Genomic DNA, 17,762 nt, shown 5'->3' on the forward strand with positions numbered 1-17,762 from the left:
TTATCATAAAATGATGATTTCTTTAAAGTGTATTCTGAGAACATATACTACATATTCTCTTACATCTTCATAATGATTTATTTCCAAACTTGCTGCTTTGATGGCAAATCTCTTCAGCATTTCTACTTATGTTCTGATGACTTTTATTCTAGACTATCTTTCCAAATAGGTAGGAGAGACAGAGACAAAATTTTATGCAAAGTAAAAGGGAAATTTTTTCACTAGTCAGGGAATGGAAAAAACGTCTTTCTGGCTAAAATTTAGCTGACAGCCTGCTCCTCTGTCTAAAGACAGATTTTCTGAGCTTGAGATTCCTGAAATGTAAAGCATCCGCTGTTTAACAGTGTCTACTGAGGCTTCTAGGCATTGCTGCTTGTCAAATCTGTCCTGGGGATCTTGTTCCCTGCTATTTCTAAGTAGCAAGTGTACTTTGTCTCTTGTCCCAGGAGGATAATGAGTTATAACGAAGTGTATGAAACTATACAAACTAACTTCTCTTGATTATGATGTAAAACCTCAAGCCCTGAGCAGTTTGGACCAAACAAAAGAGTGTATTATGTAGTAGTCAAGACAATAAATACTGTTTCTAAAATTTTCAGAGTAAGCATTGGTCCTAGAGCAAATGTATTCAGGGCAATTATTCTAAAGATGATAAATCCAATCTTGCAAGTGCATTTTGCACAACGATTCTCAACTAAAACCTTTCCAGATATCTTTTCATCAGACCATATTTCTCTTACTTTGATCCCTCTTGACATTCTTGTTTGTGAAAACACTACAATGATTTATATATTTAATTTTAGCTCTCTTACTACAATCCATGGAACAAAGCCTGTGAATGTCAGTTGGACCCATGGTTTAGACGGCCTATTTATTCAGTGTCTAATAATTGTCACCTTATCACATTCTTTATAAAGACAATCTAGCTAAAACGATCTAACTGTGAACTCTGAGAGATACAGTTCATAGACAAGAAAATGTCTCAACAAAAGTCAACGGAAAAGTAAAAATTTCCTGGTTTATCATGTAGGGCGGGGATGGCAGGGGGATGCTGTAGCCTAGTCACAGTGACTCTAGAGTCCAAAGATTGTTAAGATTGTAACTAGTAAAATCACAGTAGGATCACAAAGGGAAAATCATGAGATCATTCTAATTAAAAAGAGAAGGACAAGAGATTGGCTTATAAACACTATAGCAAAGTCCATGCATGTGAAATTTTTCCGTAAAGTTTTGTTGTTCTGGGGTTTATTTTAGGGGGACTTTGTTTGCATGTTTTAATAGTTAAACATTCTCAAGGCTGTATACAAAAGTTAACTGGATGACAAAGTAAGACAAAGTGACTTCAATGAAAATAGAAAGTTTTTAAAGTCCTCTTGTATAAATGCTCTGCCAAGCTAATGAGGAAAACCGTTCCTTCACTGGCTTTGCGCAGTCTGGATGGTTTTTGGTCATGCTCCACAGTTCAGCATCCAAAAAAAAAAAACATAAAACTAAGTGATTTATTCTGCACAAAACAATTTTAAAGGCAGTTAAACAACAGGGTAATGTTGCTTCCAAATTCTCTGTACTAAAAAATGTACAAAATGTAGAAGGTTGACTATGCATCATTCTATCACAATACTTCTGATGTATAAATCAGCCACCCCCTGCACATTAACAGCCATTTACTGTTCTCGCACATCTCAAAACAGTAATATAAGATGAAATATAAATTACATTACTAAGTCATTTTTCTGGGCTTCCCATCGAGTTTCATAATTATACCGGGATTAAGGAGTTAACAGATCGCTGTTGTAATACACTCAGATTTAGTGGACCAAAAACAAATTAACAAAGATAGAATCATTTAACTATTTTAAAATGTCTGTTATACTTAAAACTAAGTAAAATGATTCAGCCATCATAAATTATATTCATAGAGTATAAGCATACAACTATGATACTATTTTAATTTCATGCAATGTTATATTCAGATTTTCAATGTTTTAATGATAAATGCTTTATAATTTGATTTTACTGTATATATATTATTATCTCTGTATAATAAAAAGAATCATTAGTATAAACTTAAATTGTATATGTCATAAATATCATTAAAAATGTTTAAATATAGCACATTAAAATAGTTTTAATGGCTTATAAATGGTAGTCCTTAACCTCACACAAATCACTCCTAGGGCTTTTGCCTTTGCACTGAATTATAATGACTGTCATTATCCAAGTTGTTTATAAGTCATGATTATGATCTTTTGAGCTCTAGATAAAATCAATACTTGAAAGGCTTATTTTCCAAAGTATTTGGACTCAAACAGAACTTGCCCATTACACAAACGTCAGTGACCTGATAAATGCCATCCTTTATGTACGAAGCTTTCTCAATTGCTGTCATTAATGTGAATTATCCTCTAAAATTTCATATGCAAATAACATTTAATGCTTTCCTTCCACTCAATCAAAAACTAGGTTTAAACTACATGATTCTTTCTAACCTTGAACAAATGAGAAAATTGTGTATAGTTTTTTTTTAAAATAGAATTTTCTAAGGACAGTCATAAGAACAGATATCCAAATCACATAATTCAATTTTAGCTCAACATCAACAAAATGAGATGAGATTTAGAAATTTAAAGAGCAAAATATGTTTCCAAAGTATTCTTAACTAAAGGTTTACTGCTAAGTATTGATTAAATTGTGTCTTTATAAAATATAGTTTATATAAAGAAAATATCCATTTCTGACATTTCATAGGAAAGAAAAATAAAATTTTATGTTTCAATCTAGAATTGATGTTATCCAGAGGGTAAGTTTGTTTCACAGGAAGTCATAGTAATTGTCTTCCTGGAAAAGACTAACACAGGAGGTAAGGATAGAACACAGATAATCCAGCTGCTACCTGGGGTTGCATGCTGTAGCCTCCTGGGGCTGTCAGCTCTGCACTGCTATTAGTAATGAAAAGTGCTGGAGTTCCTTGCTAGTTCTTAACATTGTCATCACCAACAAACTACTCCATCAGTTAAGCACTGCTAAGCTAAAAAATGGCAGCTCAGCAAGGCAAGGAAGAATAAAAGGAAGCTACATAACTGCAAAAGAGGCAACCATGAGGCCTAATGGCACACAAAAGGCCAACAGAGGAGACAAGGGTGGTAATTACAGAGATCCACAGATGGAGTCCAGTAGGAAGAGTTGAGGCTTCTGAGACAGCTATGTCTGGTTTCCTGGTCTAGCTACTGCTTACTAACTTCATGTCTCTGGTTTTTCTCTGTATTTCTCTAACATGCTGCTGCAACACAAACACAAGTAAACTCTGATTCTAACTATGCTTTGCTGGTGTTCAGAATGCTCCATCCACACTGACAGTGACTATAAGATAGAGTCCCAGCAGCTAAGCAGTCTGTTGTCTAAGTGAACCATTTGCAGCTTCATTACCATCTTCTTCTCCCCTTGGGTCCTGTTCTCATCTGTATCTCTATAATCCCTGCCTTCTTTCCTACATCTTACTTAGAAATTGTGACACATTGAAATCAGATGCCACAGAGACAAAGTTCGTAGCTGTGATGAAAGGATGGACCATTTAGAGACTGCCGTATCCAGGGATCCATCCCATAAGCAGCTTCTAAACGCTGACACCATTGCATACACTAGCAAGATTTTGCTGAAAGGACCCAAATATAGCTGTCTCTTGTGAGACGATGCCGGGGCCTAGCAAACACAGGAGTGGATGTTCACAGTCAGCTATTGGATGTATCACAGGGCTCCCAATGGAGAAGTTAGAGAAAGTACCCAAGGAGCTAAAGGGATCTGCAACCCTATTGTTGGAACAACATGATGTACTAACCAGAACCCCGGAGCTCTTGTCTTTAGCTGCATATGTATCGAAAGATGGCCTAGTCGGCCATCACTGGAAAGGAGGCCCATTGGACTTGCAAACTTTATATGCCCCAATATAGGGGAATGCCAGGGCCAAAAGAATGGGAATGGGTGGGTAGGGAAGTGGGGGGCGCTATGGGGGACTTTTGGGATAGCATTGGAAATGTAACTGAGGAAAATATGTAATAAAAATATTAAAAATTAAAAAAAAAAGAAATCAGATGCCTAAAATCGTACTGATGATAAGTACTTACATAGTGTTTATCGTGTTTGAGACTCTGTATTAGACATGTACTAACTCATTTAAACCTCTCAAAACAGGTATGAAATTGGTACTATGCTTAGTCTGTCTATGGTTGAAAACTATGGAGAAGGAATAAGAATGTCTACATCAATAATCTAATATTAATATTAATTAATAATCTAAAATTAAGATGGGACTACATGCAAACTAATTATAGAATCTGTGGGGTTGCTATTATATTGTCTAACATATTAAGCTTTTTCTATGCTTAACACATTTAAGCCTTAAAATATTGATCAAACAATCCTGATGTTCAAAGAATTAACAACATTCAATATTAATGCAAAACAAAATGTGTTGCTGCTAAGCATGAATCTGCTGGTCAGAAAATGTAATATGACATAAATCACTATGTTCTCTGGTTTCATCTTGACATAGAGTTCAAGGATGTATATGTACATATACACATGTACATGTATATGGCATATGATATATCTGTATATATACTGTTTCAGACATTCTAAATCAGAATTTCTTCCTCAATACAAAATTATAATTGAAATAGGAAATATGACAAAACTTGTTTCACATTAAGCCTGAAGAACCCTGATTTTCTGTGAATGGACACCAATCTCAATACAGAAGCTGTGGATTGAGCATCATCATAGACCACACCTACCTAGAAGGGTGCTGCTCTGTAGGCAAAGGAAATGTTTTCTCTTTTTTCACTTCTCTCTTCTTTCAATGTTAGTATCTTAATATTGTCACATCTGGATCAGAAATCTCAAGATGCTGCAATACATTTCACCCAGAACATGTTTTTGTCTATTTCAGCCAAACCTTCTCTTGGAGTTGAGGGTTTTAGGTTTTTCTTTTTCTTTAAACAGTGGGAGGTTGCTTGCGTTTTAAATTTTTCTTAAAATGTCACTGACGAGATGATGAGAACAGAGTTGAAACCTAAAAATTCTGACATAATTTGGGGGTATTTTGAGACTTTTACAGAGAATGATATATAAATTTTAGCAGTGGCAAGTTCTCATATAAAGTAACTGGAATTATAAATTGAAAGTCTTAGAATGTAAAGAAAGATTTAGCATAAATATTCAACTTTATTTTTCTGTGAAAGTTAAATGTGCTTCATGAATATGACAAAGATAGAATAGCATGGTATTTAAAGATTAAAAAATATTATTGCATGCTTAGATAAGTATAGTGAATAAATGAGATTTTAAAAATATGCCATTCCTAAAAACTACATAACTCAGTGTGCCTATAAACGGTAGGTTCTTCTTGTGTGTGAGTGGAAAAACTCAGTCTTATATGTCCACATAGTTCGGTTTAAAATATAATTTTATATATCTAGAACTACATAATTTGATTACTGTTTCTCAGTAAATAGATATAAGGTCTAGATATACATTACAGTTACCTGGGTTGGCTGAAGGGGTAACATGTACTCCTCAATTCACTTCAGGGGTGGGGTTAAGGCATGGACATTTTTTTACAAGATCATTAAATGACTACAAAGGTGAAGTTAAGGCTGAATTTACTGGCACAAGTAGAACAGTATTGGAGGGGGCAGAAAGCGCACACATAAGAATTGAGTAAGGTGGTAGTCACAGAAGGCAGATACAATTAACCTTAAGGAAATTAGAAAATATATTTTTGGAAAGTGGTTTTGACAATAAATACAGGAGGATTTGTACAGAGGACAGAGATGATGATTTATGGTATTGTTTTTGATATATGCATGCGCACACTTTTATTCTTCCACTGTATGTGTATTAGTTATTTTCTATTCTTGTGATAAAGCATCATCACCAAGGCATCTTATAAAAGAGTTTATTTAGGACTTATGGTTTCAGAAAAATAAGAGTCTATCACCATGTTGTGAGCAAGGAACATAGCAGCAGGCAAGCAGGCATGGAGATGGAGCAGCTGAGAGCTCACATCTTAAACCGCAAACAGCATGAGACAGGGAGAGAGGATTAATCTTCCGTCTACAAAGCCAGACCTCCTAATCCTTTCGTTCTACTAACTGGAAACCAAATGTTCAGACATAGGAGCCTATGGACGCTATTCTCATTAAACCACCACGCGATGTTATTTGACCTACCTACATCTTCATAGATGGACCTAATCAGGACCTTCACGTATGAGCCATTTTAGCATGTAGATTGACCAGTACATAGTCAATCATTATTCAGTGTAGGAATCAAAATTATACAGGAGGATAAGAAAAGACCAGGGAACCCTCTGCAAATATAATAATAACAACAATAATAATAGTTTGGAGATTTAAGGGAAACCTGAAAGCATAATCATGGAAGGAAGAATAAACAGAAGTAGTCTGATTAGCTACATGTTGGTGTGAATAAGCTGAGATTAAGTGTAACAGTTTTCTATCATCTACTTTTTAATCTGGAATATTTGCTCTAATTCTGCTCAGAAATCTTAGAATTCTGTATGTCTCAGTAACCTTAAAATTTTCCTTGGTGACTCTGTATTCTTACTTTATACCTGTAAGTATTACTGAACATTCAACATATACTTGTAGATAGATAGAGTTATAGATAGTAACAGGAGCCCAAAATATTAAGAACTACAAAAAAGGACATTTGTTTGATTTTTACAAAGAGGGGAATATAAAATACAAATAAGGATGGAAAAATAACCAATTATAAAGGCAGATAAGCATATCACATAAAAAAACAAGTGTCACCTTATGGAACAAGAGGCATCCTCTATGGGTAACAGGAGAGAAGAGGGAAGAAGCCTCATAGATTGATTTGCTGATTGATGACAGTGAGGACCAATCAAATTGATGATTTCAATGATCTAAAGGAAGATTAGTAGTCACTCATCTTTCCTGGGAGATCATCCAGGCTAATGCATCATGACACATCCCTGTTGACTGATGACTATGGTCATGATGGGCAACTGACCCTTACCCCGGGTCAATAATCAATACGTGGAGTCACATCCCATAGGGCTCTGTAAGGCCCCTAATTTGACTTCCCCCTTCTAAAAGCCTTAAATCCTTTTGTTAAATCCTCTGGAATACCATTAACACATTCCTCCTTATTTTGCCATTTTTCTTCTTTACCGTCTTTTAATTAAAACCAATTCACCCCTTGAGACCACTGGCACCGTACCAGATGCCAGTGACTTTCTTATTCTGGTTAAGTTGTTTTTTGTTTTTGTTTTTGTTTTGTTTTGTTTTTGCCTATTCTTGTTTAAATATGGTCTATATTTTCAAATTTTCTCCCAATTAAATCTTGAAATATAGCAGTGAAAGGAAAGTTCTACTCAGAAATGTGTAGAATCACACTCATCTCACTCTTAAAGTCATCTCAAACCATCGTTGGTGCTCCTTCTTCTAAAATGGAAAATTCTCTTCTCTTGACATTCCTGTCTTTCTCTTCACAAACATGACTTACCATCTATCACACCAGCCATTCAGTTCCTGATCCCTAATTGTCCCAATTATCTGGTTTTCCAAATTAACCATGACTTCATTCTCCCACCCTTCAGTCTAGTTCAGTAGCCACAAGCCACAGCTGGTAACTGAGCACTGAAGTACAGTGTGTTATCAAGTTTTCTTCTTTAGAAATTATCTTTTTGCCCATGCTGTTCTCCATAGCACCCTCTATACTCTTCCCCACTTCTAGCCACTTTACTTTTCTTGTAGTAATTATCATTATTAATATTATAAAATGTTATTTTTTTTACTACTAACTCTAAGTTTTACACTGTATATCATCCCTACTAATATTGTTAAAATTATAATCAAATGAATTAAAATAACTAAGACGGGATTTGCAGTTCTAAACATAGTAATGTTTTCATGCAGAGATACATGAATCAAGAAAGATGTTGAAGAATATGTGGGTCATGGAGACCAGTGGGAAAACATAGGTGAATTTGCAGTGAACTGGCACCACATGCACTAGTGGGAAAAGATTTGGCAAAGTTAAGTGCATCACTCTTAGTGACCTGGGAATGAAGAGTATACTATATTTATATGGTGGAAAATATTCCACAGTTTCAAAGTATATAATAACTACCATTTATTTTATACCTAAAAACCTCACATGGTCTTTTATACCAAAACAAATTTTGTATACTCAAAGGGGACTAATATTTGTTTCTTACAAGTATGCAACAAAGGTCAAAAGAAGCAAAGGGATGCCCCCAGTGTTACATATACCAACTCAATATTTGAACTTCAAAATTAAACTAGGTTCCCTGGTTGCCATTCCATTTCTGACTGCCAAGGAATCAACAAGGATGATGAATACGATTAAACCTACAGGGCTGGAGAGATGGCTCGGTGGTTAAGAACACTGACTGCTCTTCCAGAGGTCCTGAGTTCAATTCCCAGCAACCACACAGTTGCTCACAACCATCTGTAATGGAATCTAATGCCCTCTTCAGGTGCTACAGTGTACTCATATACATAAAATAAATAAATAAATCGTAAAAAAAGATTAAATCTACAAAATAACATTAACTGAGCAAAAGAAAGAAACAGTCCTGGAAATTACAATATATTGTTGCATGTCATTTTTTTTTTCACAGCTAAAATTACCTATACTAATAGAAGCAATGTATAGAGAGTACCTGATAAAATAATTCTGAAAACTAAAAACAAGAAACAGTACCTACTTCTCTTGGCAGAAGATGGATAGAGATGTAGAGAGAAGATAAGTATAGTCATCCTTGCAGCAAGCTTGGTGACACCCTCTTCTTGAGGTGGCTAGTGGTTATTATATAATCTAAGGCAGTGATTCTCAACCTGCGGGTTGAAAGACCCACTAATGGGGTCACTTATTAGATACCTGAATATCAGATTATATTATAATTCATAACAGTAGCAAAAGTACAGTTATGAAGTAGAAATGAAAATAATTTTGTGGTTGTGGGTCACCACAACGTGAGGTACAACATGAGGCAGCATGAGGAAGGTTGAGAACCAGTGCTCTAAGGTCTATTGTCCAAAGTGCTCGATCTAAAGAACAGAAGAATTGATTTCATTTATCAAGTAGATCTGCAACTAAGCTATGTTTGGTTTTGGGTGGTAGCAATGTTAATGGGAGGGTCTATTAAATGATAGAGTAATACTCTAATAATGTCTGGAGACATTTCTTATATTATCAAGTCATTGAAGATTATTTGTACTCGACTAGAGATATTTTCTTTTCTGAAAATGATTAGAAGCAGCTTCTAGAAGGAAAAGATAATTTGGCTTTATAGTTTCAAAAGGATATGCCCCAGGCAGATGTGGTGTCCAGAGCAGGAAGCTGAGAGACCACATTTTACTACAAGCAAGAAGAAGAGAGACTAAGAGACACAGAGAGACAGTGACAAAGAGACAGATAGACATACACACTCATACAGAGAGACAGACAGAGAGAGAGAGAGAGAGAGAGAGAGAGAGAGAGAGACGCAGACAGAGGGACAGAGACAGAGACAGAGAGAACTGAAAGCAGGGTTAAGGTCCATATTCTCAATGTCTTCCTCAATGACATACTTCCTCAGGAAACCTCCCCCTCTTAAACCTTTTCAGGTTGCTCCATTAACTGAAGGCAGAGTGCTCCAAGGCCTGAACTTATAAAGGCTATTTTTCATTCAGATCATCACACATGCTATTGGTATCTACTGGGTAAAGATTGTGGATGCATTTCAAGAAAACCACCCTTCCTAATAGAAATGGTTCAAGAGATCGGAAGGCATAATCCAAATGTTGACAAACCAGGGGTAGAGAAAGTAAAGCAGAAAGCATTGAAAATATAACTGTTGACATTTGTCCAATCACAGATTTTCAGAACTGAGATCACTGAAGAACTCAACTCATGGTAAGCCCATTCCTTTTAAACTGATAGTCTGTGAAGTATACTTCACTGTGGTTCTCCTGTAAGCAGAAACAATCGAACAGGGCTTTCTGGGTCACTAGGAGCTGTGTTACTATCACTTGAGTGCAACAGGCAGGACAAGTGCAGAATAAGAAGTGTGCATGGAAGAAGTTACCTGAGAGTGAAGTAAGCATAAACCCCAGTGCAACCAACACGCTGAGATCTGGCCCTGCTGTGGACCTGAGAGGGACATTTGGAAGGTTGACATTTTTGTTTGAATTAACTACATGTAAAAAGCTCTAAAGAACATGTAAGCTTTAAGCACCACAAAATCAAGATGTTTCCTTCAGTGTAGAAAAGACATTCGATTTAATAGTGTTATAAAATACTTTCATAGGCATCTTTGCTAGATGTGCCCTGAAGCTCTATGGCCTCATACGACACAATTGCCTCCCTGAGAATCAGTTCAAAAAACCCTGGTATGCTCCAGGTCCTCTACTCCTATATTATTTTCACGGGTCATTTCCTTCATTAAAATCTCATCTTCTGGCTTTAAAGGCCTGAGGGTACAATTAGGCCAAAACAATAAATGAGAAATAAGAATGAGATCCAATTTTCCCTACTTGGAAGGGAAATCACATCAGGATAGTGACTGCAGCAGAAGACAACAGCTGAGGAAAATTGCAAGAGACTGTGTCCTAAGATGCCGATTATAGGACCTTCCTATGAGATGACCTGATCCTGTCCAAAGATTACAATGTAAAATCATGTCTGTAATGCAAATACAATTCACATTCTACAAAGCTAGAATGGAAAGATTAGAAATTACCTTTTTCGAGCTAGAGAAAGTACCCAAGGAGCTGAAGGGGTCTGAAGCCCCATAAGTGGAACATCAATATGAACTAACCAGTAACCCCAGAGTTCCTTGGAGCTAAACCACCAATCAAAGAAAACACATTGCAGAACTTGTGGCTTTAACTGTATATATAGCAGAGGATGGCCTAGTCAGTCATCAATGGGAGAAGAGGCCCTAGGTCCTGTGAAGGTTCTATGCTCCAGTGTAGGGGAATGCCAGGTCCAAGAATGGGAGTGGGTGGGTTGGGGAGCAGGGGGAGGGGGGAGAGGATAGGGGATTTTCAGAAGGGAAACTAGGAAAGGGGATAACATTTGAAATATAAAAAAGAAAATATCTAATAAAAATAAATTGCCTTTGTCTTTTTGAAAAAGTATTCTTATCTTGTGATGGGGGTGGACATGTCCCATAATGCATATGGAGTCAGAGGAGAGCTATGGGAGTCAGTTCTTTCCTAAGTCTTTCAGAGACAACTCCTGTTGTCAAGTTTATATCAGAAGCTTATACCTGCTGTGCCATCCCCTCAGTCAAAAATCTAGCAACTTTAATAGAGATTGATTTGGCTTCATATGATATTTTGTTTTTTTCCATAATTTCATGCATGCATAAAATGAATTCTGATTACTTTCCCCTCTATCCTCTCTTATCTCCCTCCTGTCTCAAGGTCTGTCTTCTCACTCCTACTACCTCCTTTCCAATATTCATGATTTGCAATTTGGTCCTGTGACCACTTAATTTAACAAGTGCCATTTCTGTACACTAACTTCCACTGGGGGATGATGTGATCCCAGCGGGTACCCAACTGCTGGCAATGAGTCCCCCTCTGTCTAAACCTATCAGTAGCAAATTGTTTAGCAGTGGGAGGTAGGGTCTCTTGAGTTCATCATCAAGCAACGCTTGGATATTAAAAGGCTTATTATTATGAGATTTAATTTAATTTTTGCCTCAACATCAGATATTCTTTCACAGAAAATCTAATAAACAGGCATATCATTACTGAGAGTGACCTGGAGAGAGAGAGAGATTAAGATGAGAAAAAGACAATCCAATATGCAAGGGAGAACTTAGTTGGAAGGTCATGTGGATGTATCTGGATCCAAGTACAAAAGTATTTAGAGAAGAAGAGGGCAGTCAATATGCTTATTTGAACTCAAATGAATGTCATCAGTTATCTAATACAAGTGGTCAGCCATGAAATAATATCTGTAATGGTAGTTTTATATGAACTGAGTAGACTGTATTTACATATTTAGGAATATATATATATATATATATATATATATATATATATATATCATAAAGTCTTCTTTCTCTTCCTACAAATACAAAATCCAACTCATATGTACTCTTCTGCATTGATATATTTGGTGTTTGAATTTGGGCAGTATCTGTTAACTTTAATGATGATATATATATATATATATATATATATATATATATATATATACATATATCTCAAAGTTGACCCTGATTTTTTTTCCTCAGAGGGTATGATTCAGAAAAATGTAAGACTAAAGCCAGAAAGATGTGGCTCTAAACAGCTGAACATTTACATAGGTGAGAGACCCAGTGGGTACCCCAATAACTTATGACCTATATTATGCTGAAAGAAGTCTAATTTAATCGCTTAGATTAATGGGATCTAACATCTCTTAGGGGTTTGTCAAAACATCAGTGAGAACAAAAACTAAAGCATGATATGAAACACAATTTTACTTTTACCAACAAATAGGAATGTTGCAGGAAGACAAGGAATAAGATAAGAGAAAAGAAGGATATGTGGAAAGGAAGTGAAGATGCTATGAACTATCTTCATGGTTCTAAAAATTCTAACATTCAATCATTATTTAGTCAAAAATTTTAGACTTTGTATATTGGGAAAATGAAGGACAGGTCAAGGGGAGGTAGGGCCGCTTAAGTTTGTCATCAAGCAACTCTTGGATATTGAAAGGCTTATTATTATGAGATTTAATTTAATTTTTGCCTCAACATTATATATTCTTTCACAGAAAATCACAGGGCAACAGATGATGAAAATATGCTTGGATGTCTCTGATTAAAAAAAAAGTTAAAGGATATTACATAAACTCAAACACCAACTCTATCAATGGACAACAATACACAAATGGGGCTTTCCCCAGGACATTGAGTGCTAATTATACGCTCTCTCTCTCTCTCTCTCTCTCTCTCTCTCTCTCTCTCTCTCTCTCTCTCTCTCTCTCACACACACACACACACACACACACACACACACACTAAGCTCTAGCCCCAGATCCTAGAGCACACGTCTTATACAAAAATAAAAAGGAACCCAAAGAAACAGCAAACCAATTTAAATTATTTCCTCTATGGATTAGGATTTGGCAAAAACTAGAAGATTCTGCTTTTTGTCATCTTTTCTTTTTTTTTTTTTAATTTGAAAACACACATACTTGGCCCATTTTGATGAACATAAAAATAAAGCATAAACAAAGTGGATCATTTCATATGCATACTAATGCCAAAAAATACGATTTAAATTTCTCCATGTTTCATATAAAACTGATACAACTCTGAAGATGTAACCCAATTCTGTTTTGTATAAATCGTTTTCCTTTGCACAGTTAACTATTTCCAACACATGATCTTACCTGTTGTGTTGCTGTTGTTGCTATTGTTTTGTTTTGTTTTTTTCATCACAAAGTTTCTTTGTGTGTAGCCCTGGCTGTTATGAAATTCACTGTATAAACCAAGATGGCCTTGAACTCAAAAGTCCCCCTGCCTTTCTAGTGCTGAGACTAAAGGCATATGCCACCACCTACTCAATTAATATTTTACTTTCCAGCAAGCTTAAGAAATATCCATCTGAGTTAACAATCTCGCCAAAAAAACAACAGTACATAGTTATACTAATATCACATGTCCATATTTGAACATTAGAACAATACAGTCTATAGATACTGTTATTAATCTAGAATCCTGCAATTCAGGTCTCAAGATAGTGGGTATGGTGAAAATGGTCACTCACTATCCGAAAAGGTCAAATAACAAGGAAAGTGCCTCTCTACACGTCTTGATATCTTTGATGGGCTAGAAAATTCATAATTGATGCTTTACAAATTTTACCCAAATTGTTTCCTACTTAGTGAATATTTTATTTCAATTACACAACTATTCAAAACTTTAAAGTGGTAGACACAATGGGGAAAACGTAAGCTAACACCCACTTATACCACCTCTCTCTTCTTTCTCACTTTAAACACTTGGTGTTTCAATACCTCTCTGTAGCCATCACTGACTCGTTCCAAGTTCAGGGAATAGACAAGGTCTCTGCCTCCCACAAAGAGCCGTTCTTGGTACTCATCCAGCAGCATTGTATGGAGATCAAGAAATCCAAGGGGGCTTTGAAATATTGAAGTCCTATTCAGTTCCAAAAGTTCTGAAATGAAAAGAGAGGTCTAAGATGAGTACATGAAAACACATACTGCTGTCTATAACACTTTTCTCAAAGTCCAGTTGTCACATTTGTTTCATAAATATGAATCCTTAAATTGAATTACTAAAAACAAAAAAGAATTATCCAGTCAACACTCTGTATCCATATGGATTCTGTCCTAGGTCTTCTAATACTATAATGTAAGGATGTCCCAAGACCTTTTTACAAACTGAGACTCTTTTTACTTATAATCTAAGCATATTCTTCCTTATTCTTTGAGTCATCTCTAGAATCTTAAGCTACCTAATGAGAATTAAACGCTTTGGAAATGCTATTATACCTTATTGTCTGGAGAATAATGAGAAAAATGCTGGTATGTTCTCGATAGGTATAACACTTTAAGAAATTTACATCCATAGTTGAATCTTTGGAAACAATACCCACAGATACAAGGGAGTATCTGACTATATAGTCATATGACATAATATTTGTGAGCATTAATATATTTATTAATTTATTAATCTGAGTACCTAAGTAAAACTTAGTTGTAAGGTAAATATGGAATGCTTTTAAAATATGAACAAAACTATTAATAATAATAGGTACAGCAGAGTACAATTGTATATAATTGTGCAATTATATAGTGCAAGGCCGTTTTAAAGCTTCTGTTTGCCTAGCAAGATGTAACATCTACACAAAATATACACAATTCTGTCTCGTTAATTCTAAAAGAATAAAAACTCAGGGAAGTTATATTTCTACCTCAAACTGATATTGAAAATCAAACCCAAATCAAACTGCACAACCCTGGCAAGAATGAGTTGTAATCACAATCCTGATTACTCCTAAAACCCATTGGGTATCTGTTTTCCATGACTATGGAGAAGTCTGTCTTCATGCATTCTTGCCTATGCCAGGAATTACAAACAATATATATTTTGGGTACGTATATTAAATTTAAGAAATCAGAATCTGGCAAAGTCTCCTGTGTATACTTTTTGTTGAAGGTACGACCTTTAGTTTAATATGCCAGCTGAGTAATTAGGACGTCTAAATTGTACATATGAGAGCTTTTGGTGATGTGAAGGAATAGTGCCCCTAAAACCAGGCTGAGTACATAATGGCGGAAGTCTCCGTGGGAAATAGTAAACAGAGAAAGTCATCTCAAAGAATTTAATACCTAGCAGCTCATAGAGCACGCAGATTCTTACTGATTGGGATACTTACAAGCAGTAAACGCAAGTATGAAATATAACACTGAATATGAAATTGCTTTTACTCTTTGTTAAGAATCTAGGAGGCAGAGGGGGTGAGAGTTCAAGACCTGCCTGGGTTACTTAGTGAGATTGGTTTCAAATCCACAAAATGAAAACAATAGAATGAAAAAGAATGTGTTTCTTATCCAGTTTTCTGCACAAAATTGTGCCGAGTAGAGTTACCTCGAAATCTTGTTTAGATTAAGCAATAGTGCACGATTTCAAAATTCCATATAGACATCTCATATGAGATACTGAACCACTTAGCCTAAGTAAAGACTTTTAGACTAAATCGAACACCAGGTATTTTATTGGTAAAGAAAACTGGAATTAGAGAGAGTTTTGATAGAGACCCATAAATTCCAGAAGAGAAAAGGTCCCAGGTACGATTTTTTAAAGTTATAAGAACTACTATATTCTTTACTAGACATTCACCAATTAGAAAGTACATTTTAATATCACAGGAGAAACGTAGAAAGAGGTTCTTGGCTGCCATTATGCTTTAATTGTTATAAATGAGAGCCCATAATTCCATGTGAGCCCTACTAAATGGACTCTTTTCTATAAGAATTTCACCAGATACTCTGATAATATGCTTATATTTTCTACTTTCTGTGCATAATAGAAATTTTTCTAAAATGAGTAAATTCAAACAAAGAATGATTACATATTAGTTATTAACACATTTTAGGCTATAGAGATGCTCAGGAAATTAAATTTCATGGAATAAATAAATAAAATATATGAAAGGTTTCTGATATGAGGCCCCTTGCCTGAACTGTTATCAGAGTTTATAAAGCCAGGATTGTTTATTGAAAATGTGGAATTGGAGTGAGAACCTATATAGCTATTTCATGAGTTAAGTCCTTCTATGCAGGTCCTTGTTTGGTTTTGAATAAGGTCAATACCACCTCATTACCTCCCCATATCCAAGAAAAGATAGATATTAACTTCTACTTGTTATGAATTTTCCACTTGCATAAGCTTAATATAATTCTAAATGATTAAAGATTCTTATTTATTTGTTAATAGTCAGTAATGCCATTCACTATGTCACCAATCATCCTTTACTCTGATGAATTAACCTCTTCTCTGACCCTTTTGGCTTCTCTATATCCCTAAAGCACCCAAAAGTTTCAAAAGTGCACTTGTGCCATTGTGGGTAGAAACTAGACAAAGCAAAGCAAAAGATAAGAATTAGAGTATACATTAGTTCATGTAAATGATGTACATGCTAAATTTCAGCGACCTTTACTATTTCTGCCCCTGCCCACCCCCCCCCCACACACACAATGAGCTACCACACCATAATAGTTTAAATTATCATTGATTTCATTTTATTAATGAAAAATTAGGCAACTCCAAGTTTAATGTCTCGAAAAGGTAAATGCTATTACAAGGAGATAACACTCAGATTACCTATTAAAAATAATAATCAATTACAGATTACATATGCATTACAATCAAATTATTACAAGAAGAATCTGAAGAAACAAATTTTAGTTGTGAGTTTGATCTTAGTTAAAGATCAGCTTTTGAACAGCCTTTAAACCTCTCTGGTTTGCATTCCTCAAATTTTTATCATTTTCTACTCTTATAATTTTTAATTGATTGCATTAATTGCATTTTCACAGTGAAGGTGACATCACAGTATAAAAAAAAATCAAATATGCCATTGAATTAATAGTGCCTGTCCATAATGTATTACTTAGAATGTAATAGTATATTCAACTGAAAAAGCCTCATTTCTGGAATCAAACCTTGCTCAAAAAGAAATATTTAAACTATTTGTTTTATTTTTAATATTTAAATGATTAAATGATGAGGTGTTTTCTTATTGTTACAAAAAATTTGAAGTGATTTATCCCTACTGACTCATATTCCTCAGAAAACAATGCTGCCAAAGCAGTTATGATACATAAAACTGAATGGCCTTCACACATCTTAAACAACAAGTCAAGGAATTTTATTTTGTTAATGTAGATACTTCCCATAACAATTGCTAAGTGATTTTATATATATATATATATATATATATATATATATATATATAAAGTGTTCTATGTCATGTTCTTTAAACCGTTTTTACATTTGGGAGAGATCAGGTGCATCAAATGTTTTAGCCGCTCCTGACCGTGATCGTCACCTACAACAGAATAGCCCCAGCGATGGCTCAACAGCAGCTCGGGTTTGTCAACAGACCAATCACTCATCTCAGAACCAGAAAGAGAAACAAAACACATTCTTACCGTGATTTATATTTCCTCACTCA

The 17,762-nt window shown here is 35.2% G+C and overlaps 1 protein-coding gene across 1 annotated transcript in view; it reads right to left on the minus strand.

Moving 5' to 3' along the window:
- Nucleotides 1–17,762, minus strand: part of Sema3e (semaphorin 3E) — a 220,667-nt gene that overhangs the window by 88,214 nt on the left and 114,691 nt on the right. The window contains exon 2 of the mRNA XM_021163140.2: nucleotides 14,077–14,237. Coding sequence (XP_021018799.1) covers nucleotides 14,077–14,237 — 161 coding nt within the window. The remainder of the gene's footprint in view (nucleotides 1–14,076; nucleotides 14,238–17,762) is intronic.

This window comes from Mus caroli, unplaced genomic scaffold (genome assembly GCF_978045245.1).
Source record: "Mus caroli unplaced genomic scaffold, Mus_caroli_1 scaffold_4, whole genome shotgun sequence".
Taxonomy (NCBI): domain Eukaryota; kingdom Metazoa; phylum Chordata; class Mammalia; order Rodentia; family Muridae; genus Mus; species Mus caroli.